Source organism: Antedon mediterranea, chromosome 5 (assembly GCF_964355755.1).
Source record: "Antedon mediterranea chromosome 5, ecAntMedi1.1, whole genome shotgun sequence".
Lineage (NCBI taxonomy): Eukaryota > Metazoa > Echinodermata > Crinoidea > Comatulida > Antedonidae > Antedon > Antedon mediterranea.
The window spans coordinates 11,728,979-11,749,056 of record NC_092674.1 but is presented as its reverse complement, the minus strand read 5'-3'; the positions used below and the strand labels follow the sequence as shown (position 1 = coordinate 11,749,056).

Sequence of the window (20,078 nt, the reverse complement as noted above, 5' to 3'; positions counted from 1 at the left end):
CCCCTTATGGGATATCCCAGATGGGTTTTCCCCATGATAAACCCATGTGGCACCCATCTGCCAAAAATCTGGACTGATACATATGGGCAAGCCTATATATATTCTATATGCGACCCATCTGCCAAACATCTGGGGTAATACATACGGGCAAGCCCATAAAATCTATGACAAAGCTCTAAAGGTCTGTAACATCTCATCCCTTACTGAAAGGAGAATAGCTCACAGTCTCAAATTTGCCAAGGGAATATCTCAGACGGTTCATTCTGCTGATCTTTTACCGGTGACACGGTTTGAAAGTCATGGGAGGTTGCTCCGTAATAGTAATAACATTTCACAATTACCATCCAGAACCGCCCGTTTCAGTAACAGCCCAATCCCTTATTTTATCCGCCTGCTTAACGCCTGATTTTCACTCATTTTTGTATAATTTATTATTTTGTATGTTTCAATTTTGTATATTTTTATTGGTCTAAGTACATGCATGTAAAAGTTACCCACAATCTGGCCTTTGGCCACTAGTGGTAACTTGTGGCATGGTGGTGTCTAATGTTTTTGATGTTTTATATGAAATAAAGAATAATAATAATAATAATAATATGGGACCCATCTGCCAAACATCTGGGGTAATATATAAGGGCAAGCCCGTACCTAATCTAGATGGGACCCAGCTGCCACAAATCTAGGCTAATACATATGGGTAAGCCCATATCTAATATATATGGGACCCATCTACCAAAAATATGGGCAAGCTCATACATAATCTATATGGGACCCATCTGCCAAAAATCTGGGGTAATACATATGGGCAAGCTCATATATGATCTATATGGGACCCAGCTGCCAAACATCTGGGCTAATACATAATGAGTAAGCCCATATCTAATCTATATGGGTTCCATCTGCCAAACATCTGGGCTAAAATACATAATAGACAAGTTCATATAATTGTTCCCATCTGCTGAACATATTGGCAAGCTGATGTATAATATATGGGACCCATTTTGCATACATATCTGTGCTTATACACAAACATTAAACTAACTTTCCCAATAATTTAAAATATTAATTCAAATATAATATTTATAAGTATAGTTTCTCAAATACCATTTTTAATAAAGTTGAATAAACAAAATTTATTAAGACTAGATGGTACGCTCGCTTCGCTCGCGTACCATCTAGGTCGTGCCCACAGATGGTTCTCGAATACACAGTAATTTCAGCGTTAAAAAACTGGCGATTTCAAATGTACAATAATGCAGGACAATAATATATGTCGTTTACAGGAACGATTATAGACACTGTGATTTATGTACTCAACTAAAATTAGCACACTGGGAATTACTTCCGAAAGAGAAAGTTGTCAATGAGACCAATTGTTTAAGTCAAATTTAAACAAACTTAATTTGTGTTTTGTATGTAACATTATGGTTGAGAGATGGGGAAGAGGATGGGTGCAAAGAGGAAACATTTTAAAATATATTCTTTATTTTGTAACGAAATTTTAATTAACATGTTTTACAAATAATATACCACTAAACACAGTAAAACATTGCGATGTAATACTTTGTTGAAACTATCACCGTCGTAGTCGATTGATATAGTGCAGTAGGCCTACATGTAACGATACACTACGACGTATGTTTATATATAATGTTAAACAATTTGTGAAAACCACCTCTATTCGGGGCAAATCATAAATTCGATTTAATCGGTAATAAATATTACGGCGACTGAAAACGCTAGCTCATTATCCGTTTAAAAAAAATTATATCCAACCTCTGCAGCACAGATTGAAAAAAAAATGGATCAAATTTCTGTTATGAGTATACAGTTGTAGTGAATTTATCTTAGTTGGTTCCGAGCTTTCTCAGGCGTATATATTTCCACGCGACGTACACTGCTGTCACTGAATGATAACTCATACAAAAAGTATATTTAACTCAACTAGAACTTTTATTCCTTGTAATTCGATTAATACATCTTTCTACCACTACCAGTCAAGCTTTAATATTTTCTTTATCATCTTTCCGTACATCTACTTTGATCTTATTCTCTCTTCTCTTCTAATATCTATTACATTCTACTTTTATACTGGATATGCAAATTTTAGGCTTCAGAGGAGGATAACATTTTCCCTCCAAAAATTATACAATTTTGATTGGCTAATAATAAGGCGGACCTGGTCTAAAGCATCCTTCTCTAAACACAGAGAATCACAACATAAATAATATGACAACAGTACTTTCCTTTACGACGCCTGAGGGAATAGACACTTGTGGAACGACACAGAAATTGGAATGTTCCATTCATCGCAAATCAAAATTACTTCGCTCTGACCACTGGTTGTTGAGATTTAAGGACATATTGGTGTTTGGTCTTATGACCTTTCACCCTGACCTTTTGACCTTTCGCCACATTTTCAAAATTTGTAACCAAGCCAAAAATGATTGTTTGACCGCCCTAAACCAATTTCTGAAGTCAAATTCTCTGGACCTCAAAGTGCATACGAAAGTTGATCTAGCTACTAGAGTAATTATGATACTGTACTCGAGCTGTTCAACCGGTTTTCAGCTATTAAAAACAATTATCGTAGGAGGAGATAGGAAAATGCGAAACCTCCTCGCATTTTTGTGGCGGGTATTTTTCAAGATGGACATCCATTAGACAGTGTATACCACGATCGGAAAACACCCCTATCTGGGGAAAATCGTTGAACCTAAATTCGTTTTAATCGTCAATAACTAATTATCTAACTTAATTTAATTAGTAAACAGGGTTACATCAGGTTGTTAAAATCAGTACCGAAAGTACGAACCAACTTTACATACCATCGAGTAAAAATTCTAAAAGTAAGGCGCGATTTACCGAATTTTGCCCTTACGTAAATTTATATATAGAAGTGTATTCTTAAAACCTCCGAAGAAGGTTACAGATGTCAACAGGAATTAACTTGAAGTTGTGGTTAAGATTCAAAACTGGAATGTGAATTTGGGTTTTAATGTTGCTGCCCTATTTTGAAGCACTTGAAGTTTATGATTTAGATGTTTATTGCATCTGCCCCATACAATGTTACACTTTACAGTAGTCAAATTGGGGGGGGGGGTGTTATTTAGCATTGTATGGAGGGGTTAGGGTTAGCACTGTATAATCAATTTGGTTTACTATCAATAGCTGCGCCTGAAAATATGCTAGACCAAATAGAATTAAGTATCTTAAAGTTTCGCGTCTCGCTCTTGTAATAGACTATACTGGTCCAGATTTGAGAAAAATGAAATGCTGTAGGCATTTCGTGTTAAAGTGAAAAAACAGGTGTTTTAGGGAATTTTGGGGTGCTGAATTCAAATCTGCTGTTTACCCGGCTCAATTTTTAGATCTTCACTCTTAAAATGTGAAAAACAAAATGGCCGCCATTTCAGCCTTATTTTGGCTTATAACTTGACTTTTAAATGACGTAGCAAGTTAAAAATGGTGTCTATACCTATGTTTGTGATAGTGAAGATTCCAAATATATGGTTATTAAAGTTGCAAATATTCTATTTCGGCTGCCATTTGAAACGTATTTTGGTTTATAACTTGACTTTTAAGTGACATAGCAAGTTAAAAATGGTTTCTATACCTATGTTTGTGATACTGAGGATTCCAAATATATTGTTATTAAAGTTGTAAATATTCTTTTTCAGCCGCCATGTTGAAATCCAAGATGGCCGCCATTTAAAAACATATTTTGGCTTATTAAATTGACTTTTAAGTAACATAGCAAGTTAAAAATGATCTCTATACCTATGTTTGTGATACTGAGGATTCTAAATATCTTGTTATTAAGAAGTTGTAAATATTCTATTTCAGCCGCCATGTTGAAATCCAAGATGGCCGCCATTTTAAACGTATTTTGGCTTATAACTTGACTTTTAAGTAACAACAAGTCAAATATAAAATTAAAAACAGCTAAATTTAACATGACTACTTTTTTTTTATTGCAGGAAAGAAGGAAGTGGAGGAATTCATCAGTACTCAAAACACAGATTTTCGAAACAACTGGAAAACGGTTCACATAAAAGTTATGAATCTTGATAAAAAGATTGAGGCTTCTTTGTCAGATATTGAGTTTAAGATATTAAAAAGCTGTTGTCTAAATTAGTTATGGATAAGTAAGCTGGCCCTGATGGCTGTCACCCACGGGTTTTGATTGAATTAAAGGATCAAATTGCTCTATCATGGAAGGTGGCAACTGTAATACCTATCTTTTAAAAAGGTAAAAAGAAGGACCCGGCTAACTACAGACCGGTTAGTTTAACGTCAGTTATAGGGAAAATGATGGAAAGGATTATTAGGAATAAACTTGTAATGTATCTTGAGAGTAATGGTCTTTTGTGCAACGAACAATTTGGATTCAGACAAGGTATGTGCATTACAACTACTTGATGTCCTTGAGAATTGTACTACTAACTTGGATAACCTTGATAGTTTTAATTGTGTCTATTTACACTATAAAAAGGCTTTTGATAGTTTGCCACACCATTGAAAGGTTTTGGTATTACGGGAAATCTACTAGGTTGATTCTCTAATTATTTGTCGAATAGAACACAACGAGTTAGTGTTAATGATCAATTATCATCACAGGCTCCAGTATTAAGTGGAATTCCACAGGGTAGTGCTGTGTGCCCAATTTTATTCTCAATCTTCATTAACGATTTACCTGATTTTGTTGAGTCTAGTATTCGTTTATTTGCTGACGACACAAAGTTGTATAGAGTGGTCAATAACATTGATGATGCGGATTTATTTCAGAGGGACATTGACAGTGCTTCCCATTGGTCTAATTTTTGGCAATTGCCATTTAATGACACTAAGTGTAAGGTATTTCATTATGGTCGTGATAATCCCAATTTCTTGTATTCAGTGGCTGGTAATTTATTATATGAGGTAAAGCAGGAGAAAGATCTAGGTGACCTTTGATCCTGGTTTAATCTTTAATTTGCATGTAGCGGATATTTGTAAAAGGGCTAATAAGAAATTAGGAATGATTTATAGATCATTTCAATTCTTGAATAAAGATGATTTTTGAAGCTATATAAGTCTATTGTCAGGCCAACGCTTGAATATTGTAATACTGTTTATAATCCTATTAGAAAGCGAGATCAGGATTTAATAGAGAAGGTTCAGCAAAGAGCAACAAGATTGATTCCTGGGTACCGTAACATCCCTTATGAACAACGTTTGAGAATTCTTGGTCTTCCTACCATGAGATATTGTAGGCAGAGAGCGGATATTATCCAAGTTTTTAGGATTTTTTGATTTTTTTAATTTGATCTAGAATCTAGGACCCGTGGACACCCATATAAACTCAAGTTTAAAAGCTCTCGTCTTAATATTAGGAGGGCCGGGACACGTTCTCCAGGAGAGTTATTCTCTTACGGAATGCTCTGCCTACGGATGTACAGTAGTTTCATGTGCCACGGTGAACTCGTTCAAAGCGAAACTTAACTTCGCATGGTCCAACCACCCGCTGAAGTTTTCACCTTATATTGAATATGATTTTATCGCTAAGAGGGGCTTTTAAGCACCAAGTGTTTTGCCTCGATCCCGTAGACGAAAGTGTACGGGAAACAAGTAAACAAGTAAAATGAACAAAGTCATGAAAAGAGACAGGCAGCAAATAAAAAGCATGGATAATTGGAAAGAAAATTAAACACTGCTATACATTTTTTTAAAATCAAAATTCAATTCTCTCAAAACAAAAAACTGATATTAAACCTCTAATATTTGTTTTTACAGGTAGGTACTGAGCTCTAGGTATGAAGTGTGTAGGTCTGCTTCTGGAGAAGTGGCTGTAAGGTGTAGATGTTCTTCTGAAGAAGTGGCTGTGAGGTGTAGATGTTCTTCTGAAGAAGTGGCTGTGAGGTGTGTGCTCCGTGAAGTGGCTGTGAGGTGTGTGCTCCGTGAGGTGGCTGTAAGGTGTAGATGTTCCTTCTGAAACTTGGGAGTATATTGGCCCTTGGTTCATTTGCATATGTCACTACGTAATCTGTGAGGGTAACGATTGGTCCTAAGTTGATCCAGGGGTGTTTAAGTGGGAGTGATTGATCTTATCTGGGGAGGTTACAATGATGAATTGGCCCTGTCAAATCTCTGCTAAAAACTGTCAATATCTAATTGTTTTACGATGGGAACAGTCACAAAGTTAAGCTAAGTGTTTTCTTTATGGATTCTATTATAAACTAAATGGTCATTAAAACATCTGGACAAACTCTCCTCTGGACTTTCTGGGTCAAGTTTGTGAACCTATTTGAATTCCGATACAAAGGTCAATTTCTTAAATATAAAAGTATATCGTTATATTACATCCCTCTGTTTCCCTTTTTTTTTTCTTCTAATCTATTTTAAATATAAAAATGGTTATAATAGTGGCATGCAAAATTAAAGTTATATAAAAGAAAAAAAAAATTATTATACATATAAGCAAAAATTGAGTTAGCCAAAACCATTGACTCTGAAGTGTAACCTTATCACTTTCACTCTCTCTCTTCTCTCTCTTAAAAAAATGAAATTAAGAATGAATTTGGTATAAAATTCGCGTAAATCAAACATAAATCAGTTGAAAATAAAAATACAAAACTTAAAAATAGTATGTTACATTGAACATACACTCATCGCGTTCTAATGGTCTTCAAATATAAATCAATCAAATTAAAACATAAAACTCAAGAAACTGTGGCTCATAAGTCTAAAATCGAAATATCAAACTTAATCACTTAAAGCTTTAAAGAAACAAATGTGTATGTCCCGTTGACACAAACTTATCCACAATATATCGTTATCGTCACAACTTTATCGATTTAAGCATTTATATTCACAGGTAATTACGATTTCAATCGGTCGACAAATTCGACTTTTGTACTCTCCTGTTATTGTATATCAATTAATTAATGCTTGAGATTAACGACTCAAAGGTTAAACAAAATATTTGTTACAAAATGATTGTCGTTCTTTTCAATATCTCAATATATCGATCATCAAAATTCAAAATTAATCTTTATCAAAAAAAAAAACTCGTTACAAATCAATACTTAAACATAAATTCAATTCTCTTTTAACTGAAATCACATCATTACTAAACAAATCTCATCAAATACGTAGACTATGCTATCATTAATTTAGCAAATGTCGTAATTTAAAAATAATCTTCCAAAAAAAAATAAATCAGTAATTCGTTGCATTATACAAACGTTTTATGAATCGTTTTGGCGATCCACTTATCGGTATCTGTTTATCATTAATGATCTCTTTAATTAATTTATCTGTATCGTTATATCTGTCAATATTCCACCAAAATTTGCGATCATTAGATTCGTGTTTTGTTTTATCGGTGTTGCGTTTGGCTGAAGTCGGTTTAGAATACGAAACTAAAACTTGGAAATGTCCTGCTTTAAATCTACCTCGGTTTAATGTCATATTTGAATCATTAGGTGCTGTCATAATTAAATTAGTTTGTTCCTTTATTTGTTCTTCTTTCATTTGGAATGGGGCTGCTAATCCCATGTTATTCTCTACACAGTCAACGTAAGGTTGCAAGTTAAGGGGTTCTACTTTAGTTGGATGTGTAAGGGTATCTGATTGCAATTGGGTGGGTGTCCTATCATATGCTTCGGATCCAATTAAAATGAATTAAAGGAATGCAAAAAGTGTTCAAAAATGTTTAAATGTTCAAACAACGAATTAAAAAAAATGTTAAAAGTGTTCATCAATGTTCAAAATGGTCAAAAAAGTAAATGTTAAAAAAAACGATCGAAAAAAAAAACGGCGTGAAGTTGAAAGTGTCCAAACGAAACAGTTCTTGTCCGCTTGCTTCTGTTTTGATTCTTCTTGGGTCTTCCTCGATTATCTTCTTTGTCTGTATCCAATGGTTATAATTTGATAAAATTTCTGCTTGTCTCGATCTCATCCAAATATAATTTCAGCTTGTTTTTTTTGTGTCTTCCTCGATTATCTTCGTTGTCTTCATCCAATGGTAATAATTTGATAAAATTTCTGCTTGTCTCGATCTCATTCAAATATAATTTCAGCTTGTCTTTTGAGTCAAAGTAAATTTCTGGTTTTCTCCTTTCAAACAAATATGGTTATTTTGTCTTCGTCTTCGTGTCTTGTTAAGTGTTTATTTCTTGTTTTCTTGTTATTCTGTTTTCTCACTCTGTTCCTTATAAATTCGGGTCTTCCACCATGTAATATAATGTTTCGTTGTTGTACTAATGAAAGACTCTTACTCGCTTAACTGTCGTAACACATATATTGTTTATTCAGTATAATACTTCAGTACAATAATGATTCGGTACAATATACCATTAGGATAAGGATACAGAGGATCAGTGATGCTGTCGGTGAGGTGTGAAGTGTGTAGGTCTGCTTCTGGAGAAGTGGCTGTAAGGTGTAGATGTTCTTCTGAAGAAGTGGCTGTGAGGTGTAGATGTTCTTCTGAAGAAGTGGCTGTGAGGTGTGTGCTCCGTGAAGTGGCTGTGAGGTGTGTGCTCCGTGAGGTGGCTGTAAGGTGTAGATGTTCCTTCTGAAACTTGGGAGTATATTGGCCCTCGGTTCATTTGCATATGTCACTACGTAATCTGTGAGGGTAACGATTGGTCCTAAGTTGATCCAGGGGTGTTTAAGTGGGAGTGATTGATCTTATCTGGGGAGGTTACAATGATGAATTGGCCCTGTCGAATCTCTGCTAAAAACTGTCAATATCTAATTGTTTTACGATGGGAACAGTCACAAAGTTAAGCTAAGTGTTTTCTTTAGGGATTCTATTATAAACTAAATGGTCATTAAAACATCTGGACAAACTCTCCTCTGGACTTTCTGGGTCAAGTTTGTGAACCTATTTGAATTCCAATACAAAGGTCAATTTCTTAAATATAAAAGTATATCGTTATATTACATTAATTTGCAATCTGGTAGTATACGTTTTTGAGAGGTTACAATGGGTATTTTCTATCTAAAAGGTAAAGTGATGATTTTTTTTTAAGTACATTAATGTGACACCAAAAAGCACATAAAACACATTGCATACCACTTCTAAAGAAATAGGAGTTAACCAAATTCCTAATAATGGATTGAGATAAAATTACTTATATTTATGAAAACGTATTTTGGTTCCTATATAAAATAGGATTTACATGATTCCTATAGAAATCCATGTATTCATACAAAATAAATCTACTGGTAATCGGTTCTTTGGGTGGATAACTATTGTCCGAGCACACACATCAGTTCTTGCGCTGCTAGTGGATGGATGTAGACATGTTTGTACCACGGATATCTACTAATTTTTAGTACTATAGAGGTCAGTTATTGAACACACGTAATGTCTATAATTCGCATAGGCCTACATATACAATTCATGATCCAATGAGTAACAAATGTAAATGCTAAACATCGTATGTAGTCCTTTATTTCATTGAACGCATGCAATGTTGATCAGTACTTTTGGCGGATAGCCTATATACAAGTGCATTTGGTCTAACACATTAATGTTGAAAGAGTTTATCATTATGATTTAGTTGAAATACAATTTTAATTCAATATGATTTTGTTGAAATCATATTGAATTAAAATTGTATTGTAATAATGGTAAGTGTTTACAAGTACTGCTTGTACTTAAAGAGGTCATTCGATCTAACACATTAATGTTGAAAGAGTTAATCATTATGATTTAATTGAAATACAATTCAATATGAATTAGTTGAAGTCATATTTAATTAAAGTTGTATTGTAATAATGTTACATGTTTACAAGTACTACTTGTACTTAAAAAGAGGTCATTTCGCCTAAACATATTAATAAAGAACAAACACATTAATATCATAAATGAATGCGTAATATAATTGTGTATAATATTGCCATGGATAATGTTTCTCACCAAAGTATTAACAAAAATAATATTGTTCAAAGAATAAAAAAACAACAAAAATGTTTAAACTGTTCTAACTTTATTGTGATTCTAAAAAACCACTACTGCACTGTTCTCTCACATGCCATACTCTAGGTAAACTCAGGAAGTTTGAACGTGTGCTAAATGTCTGGTTGGTAGACCCAGTTACTGTCTATGGTATCTCAATAGCTTATTCTGGAAAGATTGACAACTGATTTCTGATAAAAATCATATAATTTCCACTTAGCAATTATATTTCATATATTCTCCCATAAGGTGAAATATAAGAAGTTACCCCTATGTATGGTTTAGTGCTTGGTTTTCCTTATGGAGAAACCCTTAAGGTGAATTATAAAATTATCTTTTCTGATTCTAATGCTGAATCTAAAGTTATTGCTGAAAATGTGTGCATAGTGTCGAATGATTTCATTTTTATCAAAAAATATTCAATTAAGTTTTATAGTGTGCCTTAAAACACGAGAATTCGAAAAATCCCACTATGGTTCACTTTTGTAGCATTGCACCTATGGTTGGTTTTAGGATTATTATTATTATTATATTGTACTATGTTAATGTAGAGAGTGACTCGCCTTTTGTAGGGACGGCACAATACTCTCATATTTTTAGATGTAATTTAGAATTGGGTGCTTCCCTATTTTGCGTCATTATTGAATAAAATGACATTTGACACTATATTCATTTCTGTGTTTTTGTGAGAACCATTTGTCACAAGCAGTATTATTCGTGATGGCTTTTTCATGCACCATTGCACCAACTTGGTCGTTGGTGGCGTCAAGCTTGAACGTATTTTAAATTTCCCTAGAAAGTCCAGACTAAAATTACTAAAATATACTATTACATTGTGGATTTTACGAATAATATTTACCTGGAATTAGCATTCATATACGATTTAACAACGATATTGATATACAAAACGTGAGTTTCCAGTTACTACTTCTTTAAAGGACCACCTCTCTTAAGTGACCACCTCTTTTGAAGGACAACCAAACTCTTGTAAGGGACCGCTTTTCATAATCGACCACCTCTCGTAAGTGACCACCTCTTGTAAAGGACCACCAACACTCGTAAGGGATCGCTTTTCATAATCGACCATCTCTCGTAAGCGACCACCTCTCGTTAGTGATCACCTACTCTCATAAGGAACCGCTTCTCATAATCGATAACCTCTCGTAAGCGACCACCTTTCTTAACGACCACACCTCTCGTAAGTGAACACCTCTTTTAAAGGATCAACGACTCTCGTAAGGGATCGCTTGTCATAATCGACCATCTCTCGTAAGCGACCACCTCTTTTAACGACCACACCTCTCGTAAGTGACCACCTTTTTTAAGAGACCACAACCTCTGTGGCCTCAAATACTTAGTATCTGGGCCACCTATTTAAAAATCCGGGATCCGCACCTGTTTTTTTAGAGATTTGGAAAGAAATCAAACAATATTTGGTCTTTGTGCTATGAATACAGTATTCGTTGTCTTAAATTCAAAAGTATTTTCCATGACTTGTCTTTTGTAAAATACAACAATAGACCATTTCCAACAAATAGTAGGCTTACTAAACAAGAAGATTTGTGCAGGTAACACACTACCGAGACTGATAAGTCCATAATCTAGAAGTGTTTTAGCACTTGTCCATTATACTTCTAATCACTATTCAAATAACAATGTTCACACAATACGATTATGAACTATAATAAATAGTGTTGATGTATTACGTTCCAATATTAGCTGTGTTGCTTCGAAGACGAAAGTCCTAATAGGGCCATTTTATTTCCAACCATTCACGGATATCTGTATACCATGGAGAATTCTCCATGTGTATACCTAATAATATTATTGCTAGAGAGTTTGGGCAAACTCACGTATACGAATACCTATCAGTGTCACAACACGTATACGGATACGTTTGAATTTGGGTGTGTAGAAAGCGACGACCTCGAATTGGACGACCCCAACGACCCGGGCGACCTCGAATTGAACGACCTCGAATTGAACGACCCATAACACGAAACCGACGACCCCTATAGCCTAGCCTAGCCTAGGCCTAAGTGTGGTATAACATCCCAAAGCCGAACATAGCCAACGATCTTTAAACTATACCTTATTATATAATACTCGCAAGCAAGCAATTGATTGAAAAAATACAGAAAAATCGCCATTTGATACGGATTGTGTCGACACGAACAAACGAAAAGATATGGAACGCCAAGAGTGCATCATTAAAACTGCATTCGACATATTAAAAATAAATTAAAAAGAAATAAATATTATACAATACTGTACATGGTTAAACCATGGACGTATAATTACATCTCGTCTAAGTCTTATAACGAACACTATAGGCCTACCAAGCAGCGTAACCACACTCAATTCACCAGGGACAAAAAGTAGTGAGCCCTCTATCGGCAGCGAATCGTTTTTGCACACGAGACAGCGTTGACAATTACCCGGAAGCAACTTTGTTTTGAAAAGTAAATCTTAGGTTTTTGCAAACTGGCCAATTGGAACTTTTGGATTTATTTACTAATGAATAATTCATGAAAACCTTTGACAAGGCATCTACGAACCACGTGATATTGTTTTTTAATCGACGAACCCATTATATTTTTATGAAACAAGGGTGAATTACACCGATGTTTTTTAAACAATTTTAGGCTATTCGAATGTTAAAATTTCGTCTAATTTGTTGAGGCTGTAATAAAACAACGCAATTTTTTGAGAAGGTGGGTTTTATAGTTTCTGAATATTTGATTTTTCAATAGTAGTTAATAAAAAAATCTCGTTGGGGTTATTTTTTATTTTTTTTTAATGGCTGCTTAAACATGTGCCTTCTTGGGTATTTCACTATCGAAAATGGAACACATGGTTGTAGCTAAAATCATTTTTTACGCCATAAGATAAGAAATGTGGTTTTGTAAATTAATAAGGGAAACATATAATATATAGGAAAGCTGTTTTAAATCATAAAACTCTACAAAGCCTCTTTGTTTTATTTATAAATCAATATAGTCTAGGCCTAGTAGTACAGTAGGAGAGCCAGGCTTTAGCCTATAATAGTGGGGTAGTGCGTGCATTATTGGCGCGTGTTCATTGTCAGGCGCGTGTTGTTTATAGGCCTAAGAAAATAAGAATAAATATACAAATATAATTAAATAATGATTATTATTAATTGAATGTTGTTGTTTTTTTACAGACCACAGAGGATTGTTCTACATACTTCAATACAAATAGCATTAAATCAACAACAATTTCTTATGAGTCATATTAATTTACTTCTGGCATATAATTTGAAAAAGCACTATTAATACTGTAATTATGGATATCTATAGATGTATTGCCAAAAAGACATTTATTTTGTAAAAACTTTAACTTATCCTAATTTACTTATTTAAAGGTTCAAGTGGCAGTTGGTTGTTGTGCAGTAGTTTAATAAAGTTTAAATGTACATTTCAAATTGGCAAATAAATAATGGTAATAGGCCTACTACAGTAATAGTAAATCTATTGAAGATTAGGCTTAGTACAAATGTTAGCTAAGTTGATGTAGAAAACTTGTCTGATTTTTAAGGTGAAATTTGTGATAATATTAAAAGTTAAAATGTTAATTGGTGTGTATTTGTATTTCATTTATTGCTCCATTATTATAATAAAAAGCAGGGAACTGCGAAATTTCATTTTAGCTCCGATAAAAAGTAAACATTTTCAGCATATACTTAAATCAATCATATGTTAGTGACAGGTGACATTAACAGATTTATTATGAGATTACTAGTAAGCCTACTAGTAGATTTAGCTCTATTCATAAAAATATGACATTATATACTGTACATTAATTAATTAGCCTAGGCCTAACTAATTGACTGATTTTTCAGTATTTTACCAAGTCAGCTGTTCAGGCATGCAGACAGTCCCCACTTCACACTAATCTTCATAATTTTAAGAAAAATGAAAGTTGAGCACTTTATTTTAAAATTTATAAGCCCATATTATAAGATTCTGCATCATCCACTTAACAAGAACTAAAATTGAGAGCACAGTGATGGAGCGCATCTTCCGTCGTTCTCGTCGCCTAAGGAAACGAGTATTCCAGCCCTGCCGTGTCTTCCTAGGCCTACGCGCACCGCACTTTCGCTCAAAATACACTATCTTCAACTCCTTATAGAATTTGTTTGAAAAATAACCCCAAGCTTATATTTGGAAATCTTTGAAAATGCATATAAGACTATATTATAGCGTTTTCAGAATTTCATTTAAAAATTGCAAATTAATGTTAGCTATTTTAACAAATTAGTTAGTTTTCACTTTTTTGTTTTCGCCGTATGACTCGCTTTGTTTACGTTTACACTTGGCTTAGACGTTTATCTTAGAATTCGAATAAATTAATCCATAATCAACTAAAATTGCTATTGTTGTGGTTTTTGTTTAATATAAATGTTCTTTATAAACAGAAATAAATCAAACAACAATATAATTTAATATAAACCCGTTAAAAGGGAAATTTAGACAGCCTATAAAACACGGAAGTCAGAACTCGCGTCGCTCGAAATGCTCGGTAACTTTCTATTTATAGCCAATCGAAAAAGGCTCCGGCTAACTTAAACAATGAAAACGGCTCTCGGAACACTTAATGTCCCATTTTCGCTGTTTGACGTGGATGTGTAACATGTGCATGTGGGGATATGACCGGTTGGGCCGCCGACAAGTTGAGCCGCCGGTAATTTCTATGAAACGGCCAGTGCGTCTTTTACGATATTTCGCGTAGTGATAGAGTGGTGTCCTAGTAGGCCCTACATAAGTTCATGGTCTTTAGGTTTATTGTGTCATGAAAATAAATAATAATTACAGTACTACAATTTTGTTGGTTTGAAACAGCAAAGGAAAGTAGTCATATTTAATAATTTAATTGTTTTTAATCTTTCAAGGTAAAAATGCAGTGCACTCCATAATATTTTTCTCGCGTGTATGCCTACCACGTAAAATCACGTTGTCTCTCAGGACTAATAGAGTATTGATATTCTTCGAATGAGGTTAAATAATTATTATTTTTTATTTACTATCTTTTAATATCATATTTTATTGAATTTTACAATGTTAATTAATCCCGTAATTAATACACAAAATATTTTACTAAAAAACGGTGATTTTATGCAATTATTTTACTTCAACTGCCGCCTGAGGGGGCAACATGTTTACGTCATTTTTGGCTAAAAACGATCATTTTCGGTCATGTTTTAGGCCTTATATTTTGGAATCTACAAGTCAGATATTCATAATTATTTCTCTTTAATTATAATATTTAATAATATATACTAAAAACCTTGATATATAAACTTTGGAATATACATCGTTATATCTAATAATTAATATAAATAGAACTTCTATTAAATAGAAACGAGCACCGGCGAAAGTAAGCATTTGGCGTTCCATAGAAAATAACGTTTTCACACATGCATTGTATACGGTCAAACCATGGAGGTATAAAAATATTTTTATACCTCCATGGTCAAACCATGGAGCTGGTCAAACCATGGAGTACCTCCATGGTCAAACCTTACCTGCCGCTGAAAAAGGGGCCTGGTTTGCCATGTTTATGATATTTCGTGTGCTAATCGAGTCGAATGCAGTTTTAATGATGCACTCTTGGCGTTCCATATCTGTTCGTTTGTTCGTGTCGACACATTCAGTATCAAATGGCGATATTTCTGTATTTTTTCAATCAATTGCTTGCTTGCGAGTATTATATAAGGTATGGTTTAAAGATCTTTGGTTATGTTCGGCTTCGGGATGTTATACCATACTTAGGCCTAGGCTAGGCTAGGCTATTATAGGGGTCGTCGGTTTCGTGTTATGGGTCGTCCAATTCTAGGTCGTCCAATTCGAGGTCGCCCGGGTCGTTGGGGTCGTCCAATTCGAGGTCGTCGCTTTCTACACACCCTGGTTGGTTGTCAATGTGGTGGCGAGTAAAAATATTTCCCCACGTGTGTCGCGCGTTGAGCATCAACTTGCCAAGACATGTTCTGCCTGGCAGGCGGCAATGTATCTTTATTCTGCTGTTGTTTCTATACCTATGTCGATATACACTCTTGTGTGAAGTCGACTTAGCAAGATTGTCTAGCATGTCATGTCGACATAAACTCTTTGGAAAAGTCAACTTGGTAAGATAATGTAGTAGTCGTCATGTGGACATGTATTTATGAGGAAATCAACTTGGCAAGATAATGTATCTCGTCATGTCGACATATAATGGTTATTATGTCGACATAATAGCCATACATTTATGTCGACTTGACAAGATAAATGATCTCGACAAGTCGCGAAATGAATGGCACTTGGACGCTCCAAGCGTCGAAGTATAGTCAACTTGGCAAGTTAATCTATCTAGTCTAGTCAACATGTAGTTATTAGGAAGTCAACTTGGCAAGATAAACTATCTCGCCATATAGACATATAATGGTTACTATGTCGACATAATAGTTGTGCTGACCTCACGAGCTTGAACCGTCAAACTCGCTATTCAGTAGATAAACCCAATCCACGACAAAAAATACTGCAACACAATCACTTGTTGACTGACTCTTTAATACAGCAAATTCAGCCATAAACAGGGTGAACTGAAATTAAGCATACTTAAATCCAGCTCCAAATAGTAATAATAAACATAACATAAATATAAAACTATCTGCAAAACAGATCAAACGTAGCGCCCTCTTACGGAGGTGTACATGCCTAAAGAACATAGTAAATAAAGATATCAAATAATCAACAGCGCCCTCATATGGACGTGACTACTTCTATAGATACGGCATACAAAATAGAACACCGCCCTCTACACGGAGACTCGTGTTTATCGCCATGCTGTTCGCGCGATCGTATACGATTCATAAATCAATCTACGCAGGCATAGGCCTACGACCACAATGTAGTATAGCATTAATAATCTAGGCCACTACTGTGGTTTATATAATTCTAATTATTGTAATAATATAATACTCTAACAACTTACAAGCAATGTGCGGCCTTCTAGTTTAGTAAATTACACACTATCTCGGCACAATAAGACATTTAGAAGCCGAACTCTAGAACACATGTAGTCAATGCGAAACTTATAACATGGATCCTAATTACATACGCCCTCTCTCGGAAAGGCAAGATGCAGCTAAAATAGGAGCAACACACTCCCCGTCTGGTATCTAAAAGATACCATTTATATCAAAAAGTTAAAACATAAAGAATACAAAATAATATGACATAATTAATAATCATTATAACAAAAATGTTCAATGTAACAGTCTTAATGAGTCGGCATTATCAGCACCAATTCACTGATCGGTCTTGCAAAGGTTTTCAGTTCTCCACCTCTATAAACAGTCACTTCTACTCTCCTAACTCGTCCGTCTGATCCTTCAATTGCTTTAACGATTCGTCCCATAGGCCAATCATTTCTGACGGTGTCTTTCTCCTTTAGAAGAACAATATCTCCTTCCTTTATATTCCTCTTTTCCTGTTGCCACTTGCTCCTGTTCTGAAGTGTAGGGATATAGTCTCTTTTCCATTTTGACCAAAATTTGTTAGCCAAGTGCTGTACCGTTCGCCACTGCTTACCATACAAATCAGCATTAAAAAAACGCTCCAGGAGGTGCTGCGAATGGTTGAGACTTTTGAGTAAGTAGAGTGTTTGTTGATATTATTTGTGGTGATTCAGGATCAGTAGAGACTTCTACTAAGGGTCGTGCATTAATAATTCCTGATACTTCTTCCATTAGTGTTACCAGGACTTCGTGGGTTAACTTGGTTTCTCCAAGATCTCTAAACATACCATCTATAATCTTCCTTGCTACTCCAATCATACGTTCCCAACTTCCTCCCATATGGGAAGCATGAGGCGGGTTGAACACCCACTCACATTCACGGGTCAATCGATAGCGTTTAATTTTATCTTGTCCTTCTTTCTGAATACTTTCACCCAAGATATTGCACGCACCAACAAAATTCGTCCCACAATCTGACCGTGGTTGTTTCGCAGGACCTCTTTTCGTAAAGAATCTTCTAAGGGCGTTCAAGCAGCTTGAGGTATCCATACACTCTATCACCTCTATATGGACAGCCCGACTACATATGCAAGTAAACAAAATGGCCCATCGTTTCCGTTTGCTTGTCCACCCCTTGTGCGCCGTGTTCGTACCATCCAAGGACCGAATACGTCAAGCCCTACATATGTGAATGGGGGAGCTGATGTTAAGCGTTCCTTGGGTAGATCAGCCATTTTCTGCGTCTCTTGCTTTCCTCTTTGTTTCTTGCAAACTACACATTTTCCAATCTCCTTTGAGATTGACCTCTTGCCACCAATTATCCAGAAGCCTTCACTACGTATTCTGCCATGTGTTAGGTGTCTGCCTTGGTGTTGAACTTGTTGGTGGTAGTGGCGGATGATTAATGTTGTGACATGGTGATGTTTAGGAAGAATCATGGGATGCGCTCTTTCTTCGGCTAGTACAATTCCTAAACGTCCTCCAACTCGCAGAACTCCCTCGTTATCCAAATAGGGTGTAAGCTTTACTAGCGTACTTGTCTTAGGAAGATGCATCCCATTCTTTATGTGATTGATTTCATCTGTGAATTCATCAAGTTCAGTACATTTTACTACAATCTGTTTTGCCTTGATCAATACAGGTGGTGGAATCATGCATACATGCCACCCACTACAGTCTTTTTTCTCGGTTTCTATGAATGTACAAGCAATATGCACAAGACTTCCCAATTGCTCGCACAAGATTTCCCCAATTTGAAAATCTGCTAAATCGCTCGGATCCCAATGATTTGGCTGACTGAACTTCTGTAGCACTGGCAGCTACGACAGGTCTTACTTCAGGATCCTCTTCAATTTCACTGATGTCCCAGACCGTTGTGTTTCTCTCACACGAGTTCGTATTAAGTAAGAATCTTGGTCCTTGAATCCATGCCGAGTTCTGTAAGTCTTTAGCCTTGATGGATCTTGTAGCTTGATCGGTTGGGTTTATGTCTGTTTTAACATATTTCCATTGTTCTGGTTTGGTCGACTGAAGAATCTGTTCCACTCTGTTCGCCACGTACATGTAGAACCTATGGGTTTTATTTCTGATATAACCGAGAACGACCTTGCTATCGGTGTAAAAATGTGTGGCATCCAAGTTAAAATCCAATTCAGTCTTAACACATGTTGCGACTTCTGCGGCAAGTACTGCTCCGCACAACTCTAAGCGAGGTATTGATGTCGCAGCTTTAGGTGCTAGCTTTGCCTTTCCAACAACAAAACTCAAGTGAACTTCTCCCACTTTAACAGTAATTCTGAGGTAAGACACAGCGCCAATGGCTGTGTTAGAAGCATCAGAGAATGTGTGGAGTTCTCTCTGGATGGACTGGTTTGATGGAAATGATGTATAAGGACGAGGGATCAGAACATCTGACAGTTGAACTATGGAGCTCCGCCACTTCTGCCATGAATCATGTAGCTGTTTCGGTAATGGCTCATCCCAATCTATGAATTGATCTCTTGTCATTTCCCTTAACAGCCTTCTTCCCTCTATAATGACGGGTGACGCAAAGCCAATTGGGTCATATATGCTGTTGATTTCTGACAGCACTTCTCGCTTAGTGAATGCCTTGCTGCTAACCTCCGTAATAGAGAAATTAAAAGCATCTGACTTGACATCCCACAGTACCCCTAATGACCTTTGCATAAGAGGGGTGTCAGATCCGAGATCGAGGTTGCACATGTTACTTGCTACATTTTGAGGTGAGAAAGCAGCTATCACTTTTGCATCGTTTGAGACAATCTTGTGTAACCGTAAATTAGCTGTGGCTAATATGGCTTGTGTGCGCTTGAGCAGGTCGATCGTCTCATCTGAAGTAGCTAAAGACTTCAGCCCATCATCGACATACAAATTCTTCTCCACGAACTCTCTTGCATCTGCGCCAAACTCGCTCTCTCTTTCTTGTGCAGTCTTTCTCAGTCCTAGCGTAGCAACAGCTGGAGAAGGTTTGTTTCCGAAGATGTGAACTTTCATCCGGTACGTTCTCAATACTTTGCTGGGGTCGTTGTTTTTTCGAACCACAGGAACCGAAGATAATCTATGTGTTCTTCCACGACTTGAAATGAGTAG

The 20,078-nt window shown here is 35.7% G+C and overlaps 3 protein-coding genes and 1 long non-coding RNA gene across 4 annotated transcripts; 1 reads left to right on the top strand and 3 right to left on the bottom strand.

The window, feature by feature from the left end:
- The first annotated feature begins 12,312 nt into the window (after window positions 1–12,312).
- On the top strand, window positions 12,313–13,208 carry LOC140049263 (uncharacterized). The gene is made up of 2 exons (XR_011845219.1): window positions 12,313–12,663; window positions 13,134–13,208. It is a non-coding gene; the product is annotated as an uncharacterized lncRNA (long non-coding RNA).
- A 4,347-nt stretch (window positions 13,209–17,555) lies between these two features.
- LOC140049685 (uncharacterized) lies at window positions 17,556–18,017 on the bottom strand. Its single transcript, XM_072094636.1, has one exon. It carries the CDS (start codon window positions 18,015–18,017, stop codon window positions 17,556–17,558), a length of 462 nt encoding a protein of 153 aa, XP_071950737.1.
- A 14-nt stretch (window positions 18,018–18,031) lies between these two features.
- On the bottom strand, window positions 18,032–18,622 carry LOC140049684 (uncharacterized). The gene has a single exon (XM_072094635.1). The coding sequence runs from the start codon at window positions 18,620–18,622 to the stop codon at window positions 18,032–18,034; it is 591 nt and encodes a 196-aa protein (XP_071950736.1).
- Window positions 18,623–18,638: 16 nt separating this feature from the next.
- On the bottom strand, window positions 18,639–19,982 carry LOC140049683 (uncharacterized). Its single transcript, XM_072094634.1, has one exon. The coding sequence runs from the start codon at window positions 19,980–19,982 to the stop codon at window positions 18,639–18,641; it is 1,344 nt and encodes a 447-aa protein (XP_071950735.1).
- Between the last annotated feature and the right edge of the window lie 96 nt (window positions 19,983–20,078).

Coding starts and splice junctions, on each gene's coding strand:
- LOC140049685 (XM_072094636.1), bottom strand. CDS start 18,017: ATGGATACCTCAAGCTGCTTGAACGCCCTTAGAAGATTCTTTACGAAA.
- LOC140049684 (XM_072094635.1), bottom strand. CDS start 18,622: ATGATTCCACCACCTGTATTGATCAAGGCAAAACAGATTGTAGTAAAA.
- LOC140049683 (XM_072094634.1), bottom strand. CDS start 19,982: ATGAAAGTTCACATCTTCGGAAACAAACCTTCTCCAGCTGTTGCTACG.